This window comes from Dama dama, chromosome 27 (assembly GCF_033118175.1).
Source record: "Dama dama isolate Ldn47 chromosome 27, ASM3311817v1, whole genome shotgun sequence".
Classification (NCBI taxonomy): Eukaryota; Metazoa; Chordata; class Mammalia; order Artiodactyla; family Cervidae; genus Dama; species Dama dama.
The window spans coordinates 43,537,215-43,558,142 of NC_083707.1; the positions used below are offsets into that span (position 1 = coordinate 43,537,215).

Consider the following 20,928-nt stretch of genomic DNA (forward strand, 5'->3'; position numbering starts at 1 on the left):
AAAGAACTAAACAGACATTTCTCCAAAGAAGACATACAGATGGCTAACAAACACATGAAAAGATGCTCAACATCACTCATTATTAGAGAAATGCAAATCAAAACCATCATGAGGTACCATTACACGCCAGTCAGGATGGCTGCTATCCAAAAGTCTACAAGCAACAAATGCTGGAGAGGGTGTGGAGAAAAGGGAACCCTCTTACACTGTTGGTGGGAATGCAAACTAGTACAGCCGCTATGGAAAACAGTGTGGAGATTTCTTAAAAAACTGGAAATAGAACTGCCATATGACCCAGCAATCCCACTTCTGGGCATACACACTGAGGAAACCAGATCTGAAAGAGACATGTGCACCCCAGTGTTCATCGCAGCACTGTTTATAATAGCCAGGACATGGAAGCAACCTAGATGCCCATCAGCAGATGAATGGATAAGGAAGCTGTGGTACATATACACCATGGAATATTACTCAGCCATTAAAAAGAATTCATTTGAACCAGTCCTGATGAGATGGATGAAGCTGGAGCCCCTTATACAGAGTGAAGTAAGCCAGAAAGATAAAGAACATTACGGCATACTAACACATATATATGGAATTTAGAAAGATGGTAACGATAACCCTATATGCAAAACAGAAAAAGAGACACAGAAATACAGAGCAGACTTTTGAACTCTGTGGGAGAATGTGAGGGTGGGATATTTCAAAAGAACAGCATGTATACTATCTATGGTGAAACAGATCACCAGCCCAGGTGGGATGCATGAGACAAGTGCTCGGGCCTGGTGCACTGGGAAGACCCAGAGGAATCGGGTGGAGAGGGAGGTGGGAGCGGGGATCGGGATGGGGAATACGTGTAAATTTATGGCTGATTCATATCAATGTATGACAAAACCCACTGAAATGTTGTGAAGTAATTAGCCTCCAACTAATTTAAAAAAAAAAAGAACAAATGCAGAGGAAAGAGAAGGTGAAGGACAAGTGTGCCTTCAGGGAAGAAGGCGTGGGTGCAGTGGGGTGGTTTCATTTGAAAGAAATGTTAAGTGGAAGGTTCCAGAGTACCTACAGGGATGAGGAGTTAAAGAATTTTAAAAAGGAAATTTTGATAATTTTATTAAATGCTGCTATAACCTATAAACTGTATTCACTGTAAGATCCTTTCAGAGACACTTCTTAAAATACCTTCCACTGCTACACTGTGCTTATCTGCTATGCTGCATAAGTACCGAGCAAAGGAGAGCCTCAGGACTGACCAAGTGTCTGAATTCAAAACCTGTGTGAAGGAAAAAGTAAAACTAGGAAAGACAGTGGTTGATTGAACAAGTTCAGGCTCTGTTCTCCTATTCAGCTACCTAACGTCTTTACTGTGCAGCCTTTTGTTAAGATTCCTAATAAAGCAACAATTTTTTTTTACTCATTTTATAAAGGTAATTCTCTTGCAACAAGATTTCTCATGGACAGCACTGTGTCCTGATGCCCAGCACAGAGTCCATACACAGCAAGAGCTCAACCAGCGATGGCTGAATTAAGGAAAGTTCTGACGTGTTTACCCGTAATTCCTCCTCCCTTACACAACTCTTCATTTTCCTAAAATCCATTTCTATTTACTCATGAAAGCTTCCCCCAGATAATAATCCAAACCACAAGGCAAGGTGCTTATTAGTTATCCACAGATGTGAAGGCCACAATCTTCACATCAATAAAACTATCTCATGAACTTTGTTTCTCAAGAAAATAAGCAGTTATGTCATATAAAACTTCTATGAATAAAACCATGGGAGTTCAACAAACAAAGTCAGGCACCAATCTTATATTCTAGAAAATACTCTTGCAATAAATTTGATACTCTAAATAGAAAATGATCCTAAGGGGAAACAAAATAACAGCTCAAATTTCAATTATACTAGACCTAACTAATGAGAAAAGATCCTGATGCTAGGAAAAACTGAAGGCAGGAGGAGAAGGGGATGACAGAGGACAAGATGGTTGGATGGCATTATCGACTCAATGGACATGAGTTTAAGCAAGCTCTGGGAGATAATGAAGGACAGGGAAGCCTGGCATGCTGCAGTCCATAAGAGTTGGACATGACTAAGCAACAGAATAAGACCAAACTAGTTTGTCCCAACACATAAAAAAATGTATTTCTACTTCAAATATAAATTATATAAAGATCATCTACAAAGTCCCTGATTCAGTATTCAAATATCTAAATATTCTCTCACAGAACAGACCTGGAGGAAATTATCCAAAGAGTTTGGGGATTCACTCTACCCTTGGACTGTGAGTTCCATAAAGACAATTTTTAAAAAGAAACAGCAAGAAAATGAAATCAAAGACATCTAAACTGTAAATAAAGAAGGTAAAGCTATCTCTTTTCATAGATGGCATGATCCTGTACATAGGAATTCTTAGGGGATCTACTGAGATACTATAAAACTAATAAATGAGTTCTGAAAGATTGCAGGATACATGACCATCACATAAAAATCAACTGTACTTCTAAATACTTGCAGTGAACAATCCAAAAATGTAATTAAGAAAACAATTCCATTTATAATAGGATCAGATCAACTGATTTTTGACAAGGGATGAAGAAAAATAGTCTCTTCAAGATACAGCACTGGAACTTAAGAGAATGAACTTACTTGTGGGGGCTGGGGGAGAAGGATGTGGGCAAGGGACAGTTAAGGAGTTTGGGATGGGCATGTATACACTGCTATATTTAAAATGGAAAACCAACAAGGACCTACTGTATAGCACAGGGAACTCTGCTCAATGTCATGTGGCAGCCTGGATGGGAGGGGAGTTTGGAGGAGAATGGATATATGTTTATATGTGTGCCTGAGTCCCTTCACTGTCCACCAGAAACTATCACAACACTGCTAAATGGCTATATTCCAATATAAAATAAAAAGTTTTATTTAAAAAAAGATACCCTGCTGGAACAAATAGATACCCACATGCAAAAGAACAACGTTGGACCCTTACTTCATACCATATCCAAAAATTAATTTTTATTTATTTTTTGGCTGCACCATGTGGCATGCTCTTAGTTTCCCAACCAAGGATCCAACCCACACCCCCAAAAGTGAAAGTACAGTCTTCACCACTGGACCACCAGAGAAGTCCCTAACAATGGGTTTTGATATGCCACCAAAACAAGAAAGAAAAAACAGAAGGTGGCTCAGATGGTAAAGGATCCGCCTGTAATGCAGTAGACTGGGTTTAATCCCTGGGTTGGGAAGATCCCCTGGAGGAGGGCACGGCAACCCACTCCAGTATTCTTGCCTGGACTATCCCCATGGACAGAGGAGCCTGCAGAGCTACAGTCCATAGGGTCGCAAAGAGTAGAACATGACTGAGTGCCGAAGCACAGCACAGGACTTCATCAAAATTAAAAACTTTTGTGTCTGAAAAGATACCATCAAAAAATTTAAAGAAAACCCACAGAATGGGGTAAAATATCTGCAAATCATGTATCTGACAAGGGACTTATATCTAGGATACATAAAGAACTGTTACAACTCAATAGTACAAAGACAAATAACCCAATTAAAAATGGACAAAGGATCCAAATGGACATTTCTACAAAGATATACAAACATCTAATAAGCACATGAAAACATGCTCAACTTGATCAGTCATCAGGAAAATGCAAATTCATACCACGTGATGCCATTTCATACCCACCAAGATGGCCAGAATAAAAAAGTAAGATGACAACAGGTGTTAAGCAAGGACTACTGGTAGGACTGTCAAATACTGGAGCTACTCTTGTAAATGGTTTGGCAGTTTTTCAAAAGTTAAAACAGAGTTACCAGTTGACCCAACAATTCTGCTCTTGCATATATACCCAAGAGAAATGAAAACTTATGTCCACACAAAATCTTATACAGAAATGTTTGTAGGAGCATTATTCAAACAATGGAAATAATGCAAACATCCATCAACTAATGATTAAATTTAAAAAATATAAGGTATATCCATTCATTTGAATGTGCAGAAATAAAAAGGAATGAAGTACTGATATATGCCACAACACGGATGAAGCCTGAAAACATTATGTGAAATGATAATCACAATCAGTAACAAAAAACCACATATTATATGATTCACTTGCATGGAAGGTCCAGAATATGCAAATCTACAGATAAAGAAAATAATTGCCAAATTCAGACTTAAATTGAAGAAAGGAGGGAAACCCACTAGACCATTCAAGTATGACCTAAATCATATCCCTTACAATTATACAGTGGAAGTGAGAAATAGATTCAAGTGATTAGGTCTAATAGACAGACTGCCTGTTGAACTATGGACTGAGGTTCGTGACACTGTATTGGAGAGACAGGGATCAAGACCATCCCCAAGAAAAAGAAATGCAAAAAAGCAAAATGGCTGTCTGAGGAGGCCTTACAAATAGCTGTGAAAAGAAGAAGCAAAAAGCAAAGGAGAAAAGGAAATATATACCCATTTGAATGCAGAGTTCCAAAGAAGAGCAAGGAGAAATAAGAAAGCCTTCCTCAGTGATCAACCCAAAGAAAAAGAAGAAAGCAACAAATGGGAAAGACTAAAGATCTCTTCAAGAAAATTAAGAGTTACCAAGGGGAACATTTCACGCAAGGATGGGCACAATAAAGGACAGAAACAGTATGGACCTAACAGAGGCAGAAGATATTAAGAAGAGGTGGCAAGAATACACAGAAGAGCTATACAAAAAAGATCTTCACAATCCAGATAATCACGACGGTATGATCACTCACCTGGAGCTGGACATCCTGGAATATGAAGTCACGTGGGCCTTAGGAAGCATCAATACAAACAAAGCTAGTGGAGGTGATGGAATTCCAGATGAGCTATTTCAAGTTGTAAAAGATGATGCTGTGCAAGTGCTGCACTCAATATGCCAGCAAATTTGGAAAACTCAGCAGTGGCCAGAAACAGGACTGGAAAAGGTCAGTTTTCATTCCAATCCCAAAGAAAGGCAATGTCAAAGAATGTTCAAACTACTGCACAACGGCACTCATCTCACATGCTAGCAAAGTAATGCTCAAAATTCTCCAAGCAAGGCTTCAAAAAGTACATGAACCGAGAACTTTCAGATGTTCAAGCTGGATTTAGAAAAGGCAGAGGAACCAGAAATCAAATTGCCGTTGGATTATCAAAAAAGCAAGAGAGTTCCAGAAAAACATCTATTTCTGCTTTATTGACTATGCCAAAGCCTTTGACTGGGTGGATCACCACAAACTGTGGAAAACTGATAAAGAGATGGGAATACCAGACCACCTGACAAATCTGTATGCAGGTCAGGAAGCAAGTTAGAACTGGACATGAACAACAGACTGTTTCCAAACTGGCAAAGGAGTATGTCAAGGTTGTATACTGTCACCCTGCTTATTTAACTTATATGCAGAGTACATCATGAGAAATGTCGGGTTGGATGAAGCACACGCTGGAATCAAGATTGCCAGGAGAAATATCAATAACCTCAGATATGCAGATGACACCACCCTTATGGCAGAGAACTAAAGAGCCTCTTGATGAAAGTGAAAGAGGAGAGTGAAAAAGTTGGCTTAAAGCTCAACATTCAGGAAACTAAGATCATGGCATCTGGTCCCATCACTTCATGGCAAATAGATGGGGAAACAGTGAGAGACTTTATTTCTGGGGGCTCCAAAATCACTGCAGATGGTGACTGCAGGCATGAAATTAAAAGACGCTTACTCCTTGAAAGAAAAGTTATGACCAACCTAGACAGCATATTAAAGAGCAGAGACATTACTTTGCCAACAAAGGTCTGTCTAGTCAAGGCTATGGTTTTTCCAGTAGTCTTGTACAGATGTGAGAGATGAACTATAAAGAAAGCTGAGCGGCAAAGCATTGATGCTTTTGAACTGTGGCATTGGAGAAGACTCTTGAGAGTCCCTTGGACTGCAAAGAGATCCAACCAGTCCATCCTAAAGGAGATCAGTCCTGGGTGTTCATTGGAAGGACAGATGTTGAAGCTGAAACTCCAGTACTTTGGCCATCTGACGCAAAGAACTGACTCATCTGAAAAGACCCTGATGCTGGGAAAGATTGAAGGTGGGAGGAGAAGGGGACGACAGAGGGTGAGATGGTTGGACGGCATCACCGATTCAATGGACATGAGTTTGAGTAAACTCTGGGAGTTGGTGATGGACAGGGAGGCCTGGTGTGCTGCGGTCCATGGAGTCACAAAGAGTCAAACACAACTGAACTGAATTGTTGGGGGCTGAAAGGGTGAAAGATGGGGATGATAGCTAATGGTACCCGATTTCCTTCATAGGTGACAAAAATGTTCTAAAAGTGACTGTGGTGATGGCTGCAAAATTCTGTGAAAATACCAAAATCCAATGAGTCACACACTTTAAAATGGTCTGTTGACTTGTAAAGTTTGTGAATTACATTTCAGTAAACATACTCCTTGGAAGGAAAGTTATGACCAACCTAGATAGCATACTAAAAAGCAGAGACATTACTTTGCCAACCAAGGTCCGTCTAGTCAAGGCTATGGTTTTTCCAGTGATCATGTATGGAGGTGAGAGTTGGACTGTGAAGAAAGCTGAGCGCCGAAAAATTGATGCTTTTGAACTATGGTGTTGGAGAAGACTGTTGAGAGTCCCTTGGACTGCAAGGAGATCCAACCAGTCCATCCTAAAGGAGATCAGTCCTGGGTGTTCATTGGACGGACAGATGTTGAAGCTGAAACTCCAGTACTTTGGCCACCTCATGCGAAGAGTTGACTCACTGGAAAAGACCCTGATGCTGGGAGGGATTGGGGGCAGGAGGAGAAGGGGACGACAGAGGATGAGATGGCTGGATGGCATCACCAACTCGATGGACATGAGTTTGAGTAAACTCCGGGAGTTGGTGATAGACAGGGAGGCCTGGCGTGCTGCGATTCATGGGGTCTCAAAGAGTCGGACACGACTGAGTGACTGAACTGAACTGAAACTTCTAACAAAAAATTAACAAACATTAATTATCAAAATATATTAGGTAATTATCACAACACTAATACCTATATTTACTGATACCAAATTTTTCTTTTAAGTATCTTTAAATATCTGCCAAATATAGTAAAACCTCTCCCAAATTGAAGGAAGACGTTAAAAGACACTACTCAAAACAGCAGAAGCTCTCTTAATCAGCCTTTATCTAGCTGACTGACCCATCTCATGGTCCCCAGTCCTCTAGCAACCAGACTGACTCATCTCCATGACAACTACTAACCATGAGTCACCAGTGCATTCAGGTCACCTGGTAGGGGAGCTGAACATTTACCACACATCAGTTGGGTCTGTTCCCAAACCTACTCGTGCATATCTACTGATATGATTACAAAAATAGTTCAATTAAATGATGTACTAACTGATGAAATGTAATATATGCATTCACATTTCCCTGCCAATCTACATGTAAACAGCAAATGAAGATATGCATCAAAATAATAATGACCCTGTGAAATAGAAGAAAACTTCAGAAAGAAATGTTTCTTCCCTTGAGGAGAAACTGGACCTACATCCAATCTTTAATACAGCATATAAGATCTGGCACCAGACTTCCCTGGTGGTCCAGTGGTTAAGACTCCATGCTCCCAATGCAGAGGACCAGGGTTTGATCCCTGGTCAGGGAAGTAGATCCCACATGCCGAAACTAAGAGCCCAAATTCTGCAAATAAAGATTCCACATGTTGCAATGAAGATCCCACACTTGGCATCTAAGAGCCAGAAGAGTCAAATTAAAAAAAAAAAAAAATCATTGCTCTAACATTAAAAAAGAGAACTGGCATCACTTGTCCCCATCCAATTCCTACACCTTCCCCTCACACACACCATGCTGGCATCCTGCTGTTCTGTCAGTCTCAAAAACAGCTTGCTCTCCGACACTTCACTATGATGTCCTTTTGCCTGGAAAGTTCCACTTCGTGTCTAAACCCTTTCCATCAGCCTGGCTGACTTCTTAAAGCCAAGTCTGTCATTTACACAAAGATGCACATACTCCTAAGAGCAGCACATAAAGGATGCTCAATGGTAAGTCACCTCTACCATGTACATATAGGAAGAGATGTCTAGAAGAATATTCTAAACAGTCATTATAACTAGATAGTAGAGTATGAAGTTATTTTTACATTCTTCTCTGTATCTTTCTGTGATATAAAATACAACAAGCAATTTCTACAAATGAATAAAGGTACTTTGAAAAGGAAATAAAAGTTGAGCCCATTCCCACTTTGATCCTATCAAAATAAAAAAAAAAATTGTTTCATCTTAAAAACATTTAAAATTCAAGCTATTCATTAAAGCAGATTGATCTGGCCCTTTATTATTATTATTATTATTATTATCTGGCAAATTATTATGAAAACTTTCTACTCTATTATCCAAGTACTTAGAACTGTTTAAATTACTTGGAAGATAAATTTTCTGTTCTTTCAGGAATAAAATGTTTAATCTCAGATAATTTGGTTATTCTGAAATCCTTTGCAAGACAGAGTACAACTGTCACTGGTCTTCAAATACAGTAAAAACTGTACAAAGGAACACTACTTGTTACAAATTTTGTGTCCTATGGTCAAACAATGTTGCCGGTATTTAAGACATCTATGACGGTACCACAGAAAGGCCATTTTGGTAATAAATATTATCTGAGACAGACGGAGAAGAGCAGAGAGAGAAAGGACAGAGGGGACAGGGGAGAGAATCAGAGGAGCTGCCATAATGCCTCCAGTCTGCATTTGAAGATACACAAAATAACTGGAGATTTAACTATTTATCACATCATCAATATCTCACTACCAACCTCTGTTAGTACTGACACTCAGAAGTAACAACTCATGGGTAGACACAATTTACCCTAAGGACACACAAGCCAATTTCCAGGCTATGTAAGTTAATGTCAATCAAATAGCCATATAAAATCAGGCATGTTTGAGGTCTTTAATCCAAAAAGACAGGAAGCAGAATGTGTGTACTTTTTGTTCCTTTCAGCTTGCTGACTGAGGAGAAAACGCTGTTGTCACCAACAGTTAAATAACATTTACCCTCCCAACCCTTTTGAAGAACACATATAATTTTAACTTTCTTGCCACACAATCCTATTTATAAACGCTTAAATCAAGGTTTTAGATCACACAAAGCTTTCCAATGAAAGGGTAGGTTGATAGTAATACCTTTGTAGTTCTGCTAGATATTCTTAGATCTACTTAGTTTGGTATCAAATACTAATTTCACAACCATATAAAACAGGCTCACTATGCAGCTACAGTTTACACAAATTTCTGTAAAAATATTACATACTTCATGCGAATTTTTCAGTTACTTTTGAAATTAATTCAGGGCTATCAAATGTCAATTAAAAGAAGGACTACTCATCAAATTATCACTGTGAGAAATTATCACTGTGAGTCTACATGAGCCAGAAGTAAAATCAAAGTACAAGGGCTAATTCAGCTAAAGACAAAATGGGGAAATTCCCTGGCAGTCCAGTGGTTAGGACTCTGCGCTTGCACTGCTTGAGGACCTGGGTTCAATCCCTGGTCAGAGAATTAAGATCCCACAAGTCTCATAAGCAAAAAAAAAATTTTTTTAACAAAAATGGGTTTTTTTCTTTTATTTTGTATTGTACTCTGTTAAAGCAGTCAGCACCCACATATTACCTTTGGCAGTTTATTTTAGGCTGCTCAGGGAACATGAAAAATCTTCACATAGTCCAGTTTCTGTCAAAATCTGTATATAACAAGAATGGAGTAAGTCTAAATACTACCTCTGATGTGTTCTTGGTTCATTTCCAAAAGCTCTGGGTTTCCCCACAAAGCAGACTAATTCCAGGTGCGATTTCCCAGGAGATTGAAATACACAGCAAAATTCTTGAGTCATTCTGAGTAATTCAGAATCAGACTAATTCACAAATTGCTCCAGTAGAGACTGTGTTCACCTAACAGTGGGGCTGGGGGCTCATGGACAGAGTCTGTTCCTTCTTTGCCTGGTTTCCATACAACAGGAATGTATTCCCTCACTGCATAATGCCAGGACCAAAAGAGTCACAGGTGAGAAACATATAAAGGACAAGGACAATTTCATGGGCACAAAATTGTCAGCATTCTGCAGATGCAGACAACCAAGGGTTGGATTCAGACAAACCTGAAAGAGCTAAGAGAGGTGGTTGTGCAACACACTGGCTCTACAGCCCTGGGCAAGCCCCTCAACCTCGCCACACCTCAGCTTTCGTTAGTAGTAGAACCCACTTCATAGACTGGTTGTGAGGATTAAATTAAGGTATCTAACAGTACTCAGCACAGAGGAAAAGCTAAAGTGTTTTTTAAAGATGTGGGAATGAAAGACAGTAAGCACTTATATATGGTACTTTATTTGAACTTCATAAATATGAACTTTATTTCTAAGACAGGAGCATAAATCTTTTCCATAGTTCCCCTCAGTAAAGCTTACACTTTCTGCTATGCTATGATTTTTACAAACTAGCTCTATCAAGATTAAAGGATCGACAAAAGTTATCTAACTTCATATAATGCTTTAACCAATTCCACATAAAATACAGCAAATCCATCAAAGAGAACAGAACAGGGTTGTTCTGGTTACTCATTCAACCTTTTTGCCTGCTAAAGGGAAAGGGCCTCTGAGTGCTGCATAATTAACTGTAGTTAATAGAAGACAGAATGGAATGAAATTTAGAAAGCTAAAAACAAGGGGAAAGTCTCAATTAAGATACTTGGAAATTTCAATCTTTTATGTTTTAGTATTTTTAAGTGCCTAGCCTTTTATTCAAATGTAAGAGTATCACCCACAAGACTATTTAAGTAATAGCAGAAGGAAAAACTTGTACACCAGGAGTGAAAGTTTCCCTAAACTGTGGATTGGAACCACTTCCCTTGACAAGCAAATCCCAAGTATAGGTCAGTCATGTGACAGTTTATAAATGACCACTCCCAGAGAGGAGGCCAAGGCAGGTAACACACTATGTACATTACAGGTCCTCCTCAAAACCAAAGGGACAGAACACAGATTAGTGGTTAGTGGGGAGTTGGGGATGGGGGGATCCTAGTGGGTGATGAGACTTGACTGTGGTGATGGTATTTGTCAAAACTTGAAGAATTTTAACTAAAAAGTTTAAATTCTACTGTATATAAATTTTATCTTCAAAAAAATAGAAAAACAACAGTGTAAGAAAAAGTTAAATTGCTTTTAAAGTAAAAAATTTTGGCTTCATTCATATGCCAAGGCTTTCCTCGCTTTCCACCAACCCAGCTCAGGGTTCTGGTTTGACCTCTCCCGACCCTAAACTCCATTTCTCAGGAAGAAGTCCCTCTGCTCTCCAGACCCAGCCCAACTCTAACTGGTTAGTTTTGTGGCCCTTTTACTTTCAAAAATTACCAGGGAGTCCAAGGAGCTTTTGTGTGTATGAGCTATAATCAAACATTTACTGTATCAGAGATTAAAACTGAAAGTTTTTTGTTGAATTGTTTAAATTGTTCAAAAATAATATTGTTATAGAGCAGAAATTAACACAACATTGTAAAACTATACTCTAAGAAAATTTTTTAAATAAAATAATTAAAGAAAAATAATGCTATTAAATGTTAATACATGTAACATTTTTTTAGAAAGAAATGCTCAAAATTTTTCAAAAAAAAATAGACTTTCCAGGTGGTTCAGTGGTTAAGACTCTGAGCTTTCAATGCAGGAGACTCAGATTTGGTCCCTAGTAGGGGAACTAAGATCCCACATGCCACTCAGGGTGGCAAAAAAAAAAAAGTCAGTAAAATAGTGAAAGGGGTGGTACTGTTTCATATTTTTGCAAAACTCCTGAAGGCTATGCTTAATAAAATCCAGCTACATCTGCTCCTCTGCAGCCACTCTGATAGGACAGTCAGGATCATGTAGCCATGAAGCCTCTGAAAGCACCGTCATACACTCGTGACAGAATAAGAGTAAAAGGACAAATAATGTCTCAGTAATACAGAAGACAGTTTGACCACGAAAGGGTTTCAGAACCCCCCAGAGGCTTCACACTGTCCTTGGAGAACTACCGCTCTAGCCCGGCCACCTCTAGCTGCAACCACTTCTGGTGCTGGCAGGCACCCATTCTCCCTTGGATCCCTCCCTCTCCACCTCTCTTCCCACCCCCTCTGAGGCTCTTTCCCCTTCTCTCTCCCCCATCTTCTTTCTCACTCTCTCTTCCCCCTTACTACCACTGCATGCACGCATGCATGCTCAGTCAGGTCTGACTCTTTGCCGCCATGGACTGCAACCCACCAGGCTCCTCTGTCCACGGGATTATCCCAGCAAGAATACTGGAAAGGGTTGCCATTTCCTCCTTCAGGGGATCTTTACCACTGAGGCACAAGGGAAGCCCTTACTATCACTGTGTGTGTTAGTTGCTCAGTCGTGTCCAACTCTTTGCAACCCCATGGATTGGGGTCCGCCAGGCTCCTCGGTTCATGGGATTTTCCAGGCAAGAATACTGGAGTGGGTTGCCATTCTTTTTTCCAGGGGATCTTCCCCACCCAGGGGATCAAACTCGGGTCTCCCACATTGCAGGTAGACTCTTTACCATCTGAGCCACCAGGGAAGACTACCATTACCAGCACCAAATGGACAATTTCCCCCAACCTAAAAAACAAAACTTCCTACTTAAACTATCTCCTCCTTCACTCCAGTAAGTTTTTTTTTAAGTTCCCACTCCTCCTAGTGTCCCTCCTTTTTATTACTTTAATTACCAAACCTCAAAAAAAATCTAAGTAATAAAGATAAATCACCATCCACAACCCCAATATCTTCCCTAGAGGTAAAAACCACTGTTACTGTAAAAGATACTCCAAACTCACTTTGTGAACTATCAGACCAAACTTCTCATTTTCTCATTATTTTCCCTCTTCAAATAGTTAGACCAAAAAAAAAAAGTTCTGAAAAAGAGTTCTGTTTAGATTTCAAGTCTTTTGATGATAAGTTATCCATCAAAGGATAGAGCTATCACGTAGGAGATGACAGAGTGACATTCCTACACAAACAAGTGCTAAACAAAATGTTACAACCATGTTAATTTTATGGCAACAAAACATAATGAGACTTATGACTATGCCTTGGATGTAAAGTCCTCACATTTCATCACCTAAATGCAGATCAATGCTGATTATATTTTTATCAATTTGATATCAATAAAAGTGTCTTCAGAGTTTATAAAACATTTTCATCCATATAATCTCTTTGAAATTTCACAACCCATGAAATTAGTAGAAATTATCTTTAACATTTAATAAATAAGAAAGCTAGAATTATGAGAGAAAAAGAATTAGTTGCTCAAAATTACATAGCTAGAAAGATGCAAACCAGAAACCACAGGCAGAACTTTTATTTTTTTACTCAAATCATATCCCACTCCTTTATATCACATTGAACAATAAATACATCAAAAATTGTCACAATAAGGCTTCCCTGGTGGTCCAGTGGTTAAGAATCCGCCTGCCAATGCAGAGGACACAGGTTAGATTCCTCGTCCAGGAAGATTCCACATGCTGCAGGGCAACTAAGCCCAAGAACCACAGCTACTGAGCCCAAAAGCCCGTGCTCCACAACCATACAAGTCACCACAGTGAAATGCCCGAGACTACAAGCAGAGAGTAGCCCCTGCTTGCCACATCTAGAGAAAGCCCTAGCACACAGCAGTGAAGGCTTAGCACAGCCAAAAATAAAATAAAATAATTTTTTTTAAAAAGCTGTCAGTAAATATAAAACAAGTTGAATAACTTCTGATGCAAAAAAGAATAAATTATTTTTGCTTGTTATACAATATAATCCCTTGGGAAGCTTGCATCTTACTTAAAATAACAATCAAAATTTAATAAAACTGACGTCAACTTGTAGATGCATTATAAAATTAGAAAAATAACATCTTAAATTCTTAATTAGGTATTAACAAAAGGCCTAAAACTCCACATGTAATGACACAACAGCTCCAGACAGAAAAAACCTCCATATATACATAATTCATTGATGCTGCCCTCATACTTCAGCTTTACCACTGAAACTTCTGCAAGGGACACAGGGAGCCACACGGAAATCCCCTAAATTTCACAAACTGAATTTTAAATTATTTAAAAAATAGTAAACATACTTGTATACAAAGACAAAGCATTTAATTCATCAGTAATGTTACTGAATGACTTCCTAAGTCCCTATTTTTTCCCACCTCAAAGCGATTCCACAGGAGTCCGACATATTTAAATGATTTATATGACAAACTAGATCAGATTATTTCAAAAACAACCTATTTCTTGTTAAGGGCTCTGAATCTTAACTCCATTTCACAAACAACACAGGAAAAATTTTAAACTATGATACAGTTTATCTTTATAACATACCTTGATATTTTAAATATATGGACATGATTAACTGATTTTTCTTTACATTTTACTCTTCCTAAATACAATAAATATATACCTGTTCTCAACACATCCTTATCAGAAGACCAAAAACCCACAGAGAGGTATTTCAGTGCTCAAGTTAGTAGGAACAGAACTGTAAAGCTGGGTTATTACTAAGAAATATTTTAACATTTCTCTTACCTCAGTTTCTGTACAATGTGAATATTCCACTTTACCTGTAATAAAAATACAAAAAGTTACTTTTCAGAGGATTTGGGTTTTTTTTAATCACTGACCAAAAAATACCTGAGCTATTCTGACTACAGCTTCATTATGTCTATGAAAATCTGTGCCACAAAAAGGTTCTAGTATGACCAAATATTCTAGAAGTTCCTGCTTAGAGATTTAAGTTTTTAAAAGTTTCATAAGAAAATCATCAAGAAAAAGATGCAAAGAACACACTTAATTATAATAAAATATAAAACATATTACACATATATAAAGAAAGCAAAACAAAAATATTTCTTCTTGCTTTCTTTAAAGGCATTTAAAAGCTACCATTTAAAACACTTGTAAGAAAAGTCTTGAAAAGACTCTTGGTCTCTTCCCTAAATATATTTCCAGTTTAAAGGTACAGTGATCATTTCAATTAAGGCAGAAATGTTTTAAATTCTTATTTAACATATGACAGTAGTTTTTCTATAATACATAGACACAACACTATAATTAATTTAGCAATTCTCCCAATAGAAGATCAACCAAAGAATAACCAGATTGAATAATATTTGGCCGTACAAGCATTAATTTTTCTCATCACTGAGACATCAAAATACCAGAGAACATGTATAGTTACATTTTTCTGTTAACTTGGGTGGTTAAAACAAAGTTATTTTAAAGGAGAACCATTTATGAAAATGTTTTAACAAAAAGAGTAAATAGCATACATTTACACTGGATAGTAAAAAACTTAATGTTCCCAATCTACACATCTTAAATCTTATCATCCTAAGTTCAAATACACATTTATCTCGACCTCTTTCCCTCCCCTCCTCACTCACTCCTCCTCCTCTCCAGCCCAGGACCCCCACACCTACCCTAGAGGGAATGTTCATCAGTCTGATTTATATACCTTAGAGTCTACAACGATACTGCTGGCTCTGTGGGCTCACCAGTGAGTAAGGCCAGCTGACAGCTTCACAGAGCTAACACTCCGATGTCTGTCCCCCCTCCATCACCTCCCAACCTATTCTGTGGCACCAGAGGAACCAAATGTAACAATCTGTTCTGAAATCAAAGGTCTAATAATACGCTTTGCTAACTATCAAGAGTGTTATTTTTTTCTATTTAGCAACCTTAATTAACTAAATTTTATATTATCTCATAGAACAAGTATCATTAAACGACAAGTATTTTCCACTGAAAATAATTACTTCAGTTTCAGCATATTTTCAACAAAAGTCAAAAATTATCTTTGTCTACTTCACGTAATTTGGCAACACTCAAAGTCTGCGTAGCACAGAGGTTTCCCTTCTGTGCAGATTCTAGCTGAAGGGTAATGGCTGTTCAGCATGCTGCCATCGGAAGAGTTCTGAGGGGGACTGCAGGCAGCAGCCCGGGACCACTCAACGATGTTTCCATTGGCACAGAAGGGAAGGGCCCTGTGGAAGCCACACTTCTGACACTCCTGTGCTGGGATGAGATGACCAGAGTTGTGGTTCTTTTTATGTACAGTGTGGATCTGGGTTACAAAAATTCCCCTTATGACATTAATCCAGACATTAACTGTCTAAATTTCATGAGACCTCACAGCACTATACCACTTTCTTCAAGAACAACGAGAACTTGGAGGGGAATCAAAATTGACAGCAAATCATAAAACAAAGTCAACTGGCAAGCGTTAATCCCAAATGTTCTCATGCTTCCTATCAACACATTCTCCTAAGAGTCTCCTCCCCACGGTGGCCTCTGCTCACGGCCAAGACCCTCCCAGGCAAGAGGCACCTCCTTTAGATACAGCACCCTAAACTGCCATCTAGATCATCTGCCCCAATGCATTACCTATCCTCTATCGGGACTGAGTATATCCGATTTACACTATGAAAACTATCTAGGCAAACATCTCACTATTTAAATTTTAATACACTTTTATGAGTATTTTATGAGTAACATACTAAGTTCTTCAAATGCAAATAGAATCAAAACGATTCTTAATTGTGAAAGGAGGTCAGAGTTAGGGAGCAACTATCATTAGACAATTTTTAAACAGATTTTCATCATTTCCCATCAATAAAACTTAATTTTGTACCCATAAGACAACAGGATGAACCAATTGTTTCATCGAAACTATGACTTGTCTTACAGTTCTCAAATGAAATTGGTTCCAACAGTTCAGGGCAAAAAGTTGTATTTACATTCTTTTTTTACTATTAATGTAAATAAGCTCCCCAATACTCTCCCAAGGATTTAAAGAGGCTAAATTAAAGTATGAATAAGTGACTATCAAGTTTGAAAGTGATAAAGTGAAAAAAAGCTAAATTAAGAATATTATATGATTTTTCAATTTAAAGCTAGTATACATGGTGGTCAAACACTAATTAACTTTCTCTGATACTCTGCTAAACTCTTTTCAGACTCTTATAATCTATACTAAAACTCCAGTGCAAGACCTAAGGCAACTAAGATCTAATGACAATATGAAAAACAACACCAGATTTTTTTCAAACTCAGGAATCACTTTATGGACTCCAAATATATATTTACTTAAGACTGTTTTAGTAGTTCTTTATCAATCTGGAATCAGAGTATCTTGAAACATTCATCTTTTTATAAAGGAAAGAAATGAACTCAGTTAAAATATATGTGCAATATATGTGTTGACAAAATACACTTACATAAATTTCCTCATTTGATTCTCGTAACAATTCTGTAAGAAGGGCTGGACATATATTATTTCCCCTTTACAGAGAAAGAGAGTCAGAGGGGTAATATGGATTGCCTGAGGTTAGAACTAAGTGATAGTCTCTTTCCAAGAATCAAACCACATCTTCTACAGGCAACTCTTTATGTTCTTACCACGATACCATGTGACATTAAACAGATGATTTGCAACCTTTCGGAAGAGCAAAGGAACTTGACAGGAATCAACATGACTCCATAAGAAAAATATTTTTTCTGGGCCAACTTAGTTTCCAGCAAGGGTTAAGTCATCATCTTCCCACCCCTTCCTGTGCATCCCACCCTCCCCACCCCGTAAGCACCCAGGCAGTAAGCCTGAGAGCCTCCCAAGACTCCTCCCTTCTTCCCACTGTAATGTCAACAACTAAACAGCCACGTGCCATTATATTTCTTAAATCACCCTCAGACTCTTTCTCCCTATTCCTACTCCCTCATTCAGACCTCCATTACCTCTGGTCTGAACAGCCATAATACTCCTAACTGGTTTGGTAACTTAGAGGCTACTAAGACCTAATGATAGTATGAAATGCCCCATAGTGTCTCTGCCCTCAGCTTACTCAGTTCAATCCATCTTCTACAAAGCTTATCTTCCCAAACAGAAGAGTCTGCTTACATCATTTTCCTGCTTAAAATGCTTCTATGGCTATCCACCACCTATACAGACTATAAATACAAACTCAGTCGTGAGGCACAAAAAGGCCTTCATCACCTGAGCCCTCCCAGATACCTTTCCAGCTGATCTCGTCCACCCCTCCCACACACATCCGACGCTCCAGGCACAGTGGACGCCCACTGCAGAGAGGACAGACAGGTTCAGTCTCGTGTGCCAACTCCAAACAACTGGCAGTGACTGCCTGAAGCACCCTGCTGAGAACTGAAGATACTTATAAATTTAGCAGCAAAAATGTGATGAATGATTCTGCAGTGCCTGCTTTTGGTATGGGGACGTGGGTGTCACACACATGCCATCCCACAATTCGTGTACTATTGCTCTCTGACAGTTCTTCCACGTTTCTAAGCCTTTGTGCTGACTGCTGCTTCTGCTGAGCATGCTCTTCTCCTGTGATCCCACTGCTCATCCTTCCAGACCCAATCAACAGAGCTCCCCTGTGAACCTGCCTGATGTCACACCAGCAGAATCAGTCCCTCTCTCCCTGGACTCACACAGCTTTCTGTACGTCTCTATTATTTGGAATCATTGGACTGTAAGTGTTAATTTATGCTCCTGTGACGTTCTTGAAGGTATGAGTGCACTTCCTTTCCCTCTGTATTTTCAACATTTAGTCCAGTACACTTAGAAGACACCCAAGTACTGGTGAAACGAATACATAAAGACATTAATGAGGATTCTTCTAACATGCTATTTCACTAAAATCCAGGAAGATATGGCAAAGCCAGGACCAGACAACCTATGGGGACTGTCGCTGGCATTCTACCACTACTCATCATATATTTCCATATATATCTATATCTCTCAGAAATATAAACTACTAAGCAAGTATACTAGATAGGAATTTGGCTTCCAGTTAGATTAGCCAGCGGAGAAAATAAGAAATACAAGGGGAAAAAACTGACTCAATTTCTTTAAAAAGTGCTCTAGCAAAAGTAGTATAAAAAGATCTTTGAGTCAGTTTTCAGAAGCTAAATATGGACTACTAAATCTTATTATTATTAGGGATACAGCCTTTCCATATACTTGACACTAGTCAAATCCTTATTATATTTACACTAATGCCACTTTAAAGGGCCTGGGTTTGATACCTAGTCAGAGAACTATAGGGTTTCCTTGATAGCTCAATTGGTAAATAATCCACCTGCAATGCAGGAGTCCCAGGTTCAATTTCAGGGTTGGGAAGATCCGCTGGCAAAGGGACAGGCTACCCATTTCAGTATTCTTGGGCTTCACTTGTGGCTCAGCTGGTAGAGAATTTGCCCACAATGTGGGAGACCTGGGGTTTGACTCCTGGGTTGGGAAGATCCCCTGGAGAAGGGAAAGGCTACCCACTCCAGTATTCTGGCCTGGAGAAGTTCATGGACTATAGTCCATAGGGTCACAAAGAGTCGGACACGACTGAGTGACTTTCACTCACTTTATTTTTTTAATTTAACTGGAGGCGAATTACTTTACAATATCGTGGTGGCTTTTGCCATACATTGACATGAATCAGCCATGGGTACACATGTGTTCCCCATCCTGACCCTCCCTCCCCATCCCATCCTTCAGGGTCATCCCAGTGCACCAGCCCTGAGCACCATGTCTCATGCATCGAACCGGGACTGGCGATCTATTTCATATATGATAATATACATGTTTCATTGCTATTCTTTCAAATCATCCCACCCTTGCTTTCTCCCACAGAGTCCAAAAGTCTGTTCTTTACATCTGTGTCTCTGTTGTTGTCTCGCATATAGGGTCATCAGTACCATCTTTCTAATATATATATTAGTATATATTCCATATTCCATATATACATATGGAATTCCATATATATATTCCATGTATTAGTATATATTCCATATTCCATATATATGCATTAGTATACTGTATTGGTGTTTTTCTTCCTGACTTACTTCACTCTGTATAATAGGCTCCAGTTTCATCCACCTCATTTGAAGTGATTCAAATGAATTCTTTTTAATAGCTGAGGAATATTCCATTGTGTATATGTACCACAGCTTTCTTATCCATTCGTCTGCTGATGGGCATCTAGGTTGCTTCCATGTCCTGGCTATTATAAACAGTGCTATGATGAACATTGGGGTACACGTGTCTCTTTCAATTCTGGTTTCCTCAGTGTGTATGCCCAGAAGTGGGATTTCTGGGTCATATGGCAGTTCTATTTCCAGTTTTTTAAGAAATCTCCACACTGTTCTCCACAGTGGCTGTACTAGTTTGCATTCCCACCAACAGTGTAAGAGGGTTCCTTTTTCTCCACACCCTCTCCAGCATTTATTGTTTGTAGACTTTTTGATAGCAGCCATTCTGACCAGCATGAGATGGTACCTCATCATGGTTTTGGTTTGCATTTCTCTGATAATGAGTGATGTTGAGCAGCTTTTCATGTGTTTGTTAGCCATCTGTATGTCTTCTCTGAAGAAATGTCTGTTTAGTTCTTTGGCCCATTTTTTTATTTGGTTGCTTATTTTTCTGGAACTGAGCTGCAGGAGTTGCTTGTATATTTTTGAGAGTAATTCTTTGTCAGTTGCTTCATTTGCTATTATTTTCTACCATTCTGAAGGCTGTCTTTTCACCTTGCTTATAGTTTCCTTCGTTGTGCAAAAACTTTTAAGTTTAATTAGGTCCCATTTGTTTATTTTTGTTTTTATTTCCATTACTCTGGGAGATGGGTCATAGAGGATCCTGCTATGATTTACATCAGAGAGTGTTTTGCCTATGTTTTCCTCTAGGAGTTTTATAGTTTCTGGTCTTACATTTAGATCTTTAATCCATTTTGAGTTTATTTTTGTGTATGGTGTTGGAAAATGTTCTAGTTTCATTCTTTTACAAGTGGTTGACCAGTTTTCCCAGCACCACTTGTTAAAGAGATTATCTTTTCTCCATTGTATATTCT

The 20,928-nt window shown here is 38.7% G+C and overlaps 1 protein-coding gene across 2 annotated transcripts in view; it reads right to left on the reverse strand.

The window, feature by feature from the left end:
* The window catches only part of SPIRE1 (spire type actin nucleation factor 1), a 168,562-nt gene that overhangs the window by 137,044 nt on the left and 10,590 nt on the right, over positions 1-20,928 (reverse strand). For both annotated transcript variants that reach the window (XM_061131401.1, XM_061131402.1), the window contains exon 2: positions 14,603-14,637. In XM_061131401.1, the coding sequence (XP_060987384.1) occupies positions 14,603-14,637 (35 nt within the window). The remainder of the gene's footprint in view (positions 1-14,602; positions 14,638-20,928) is intronic.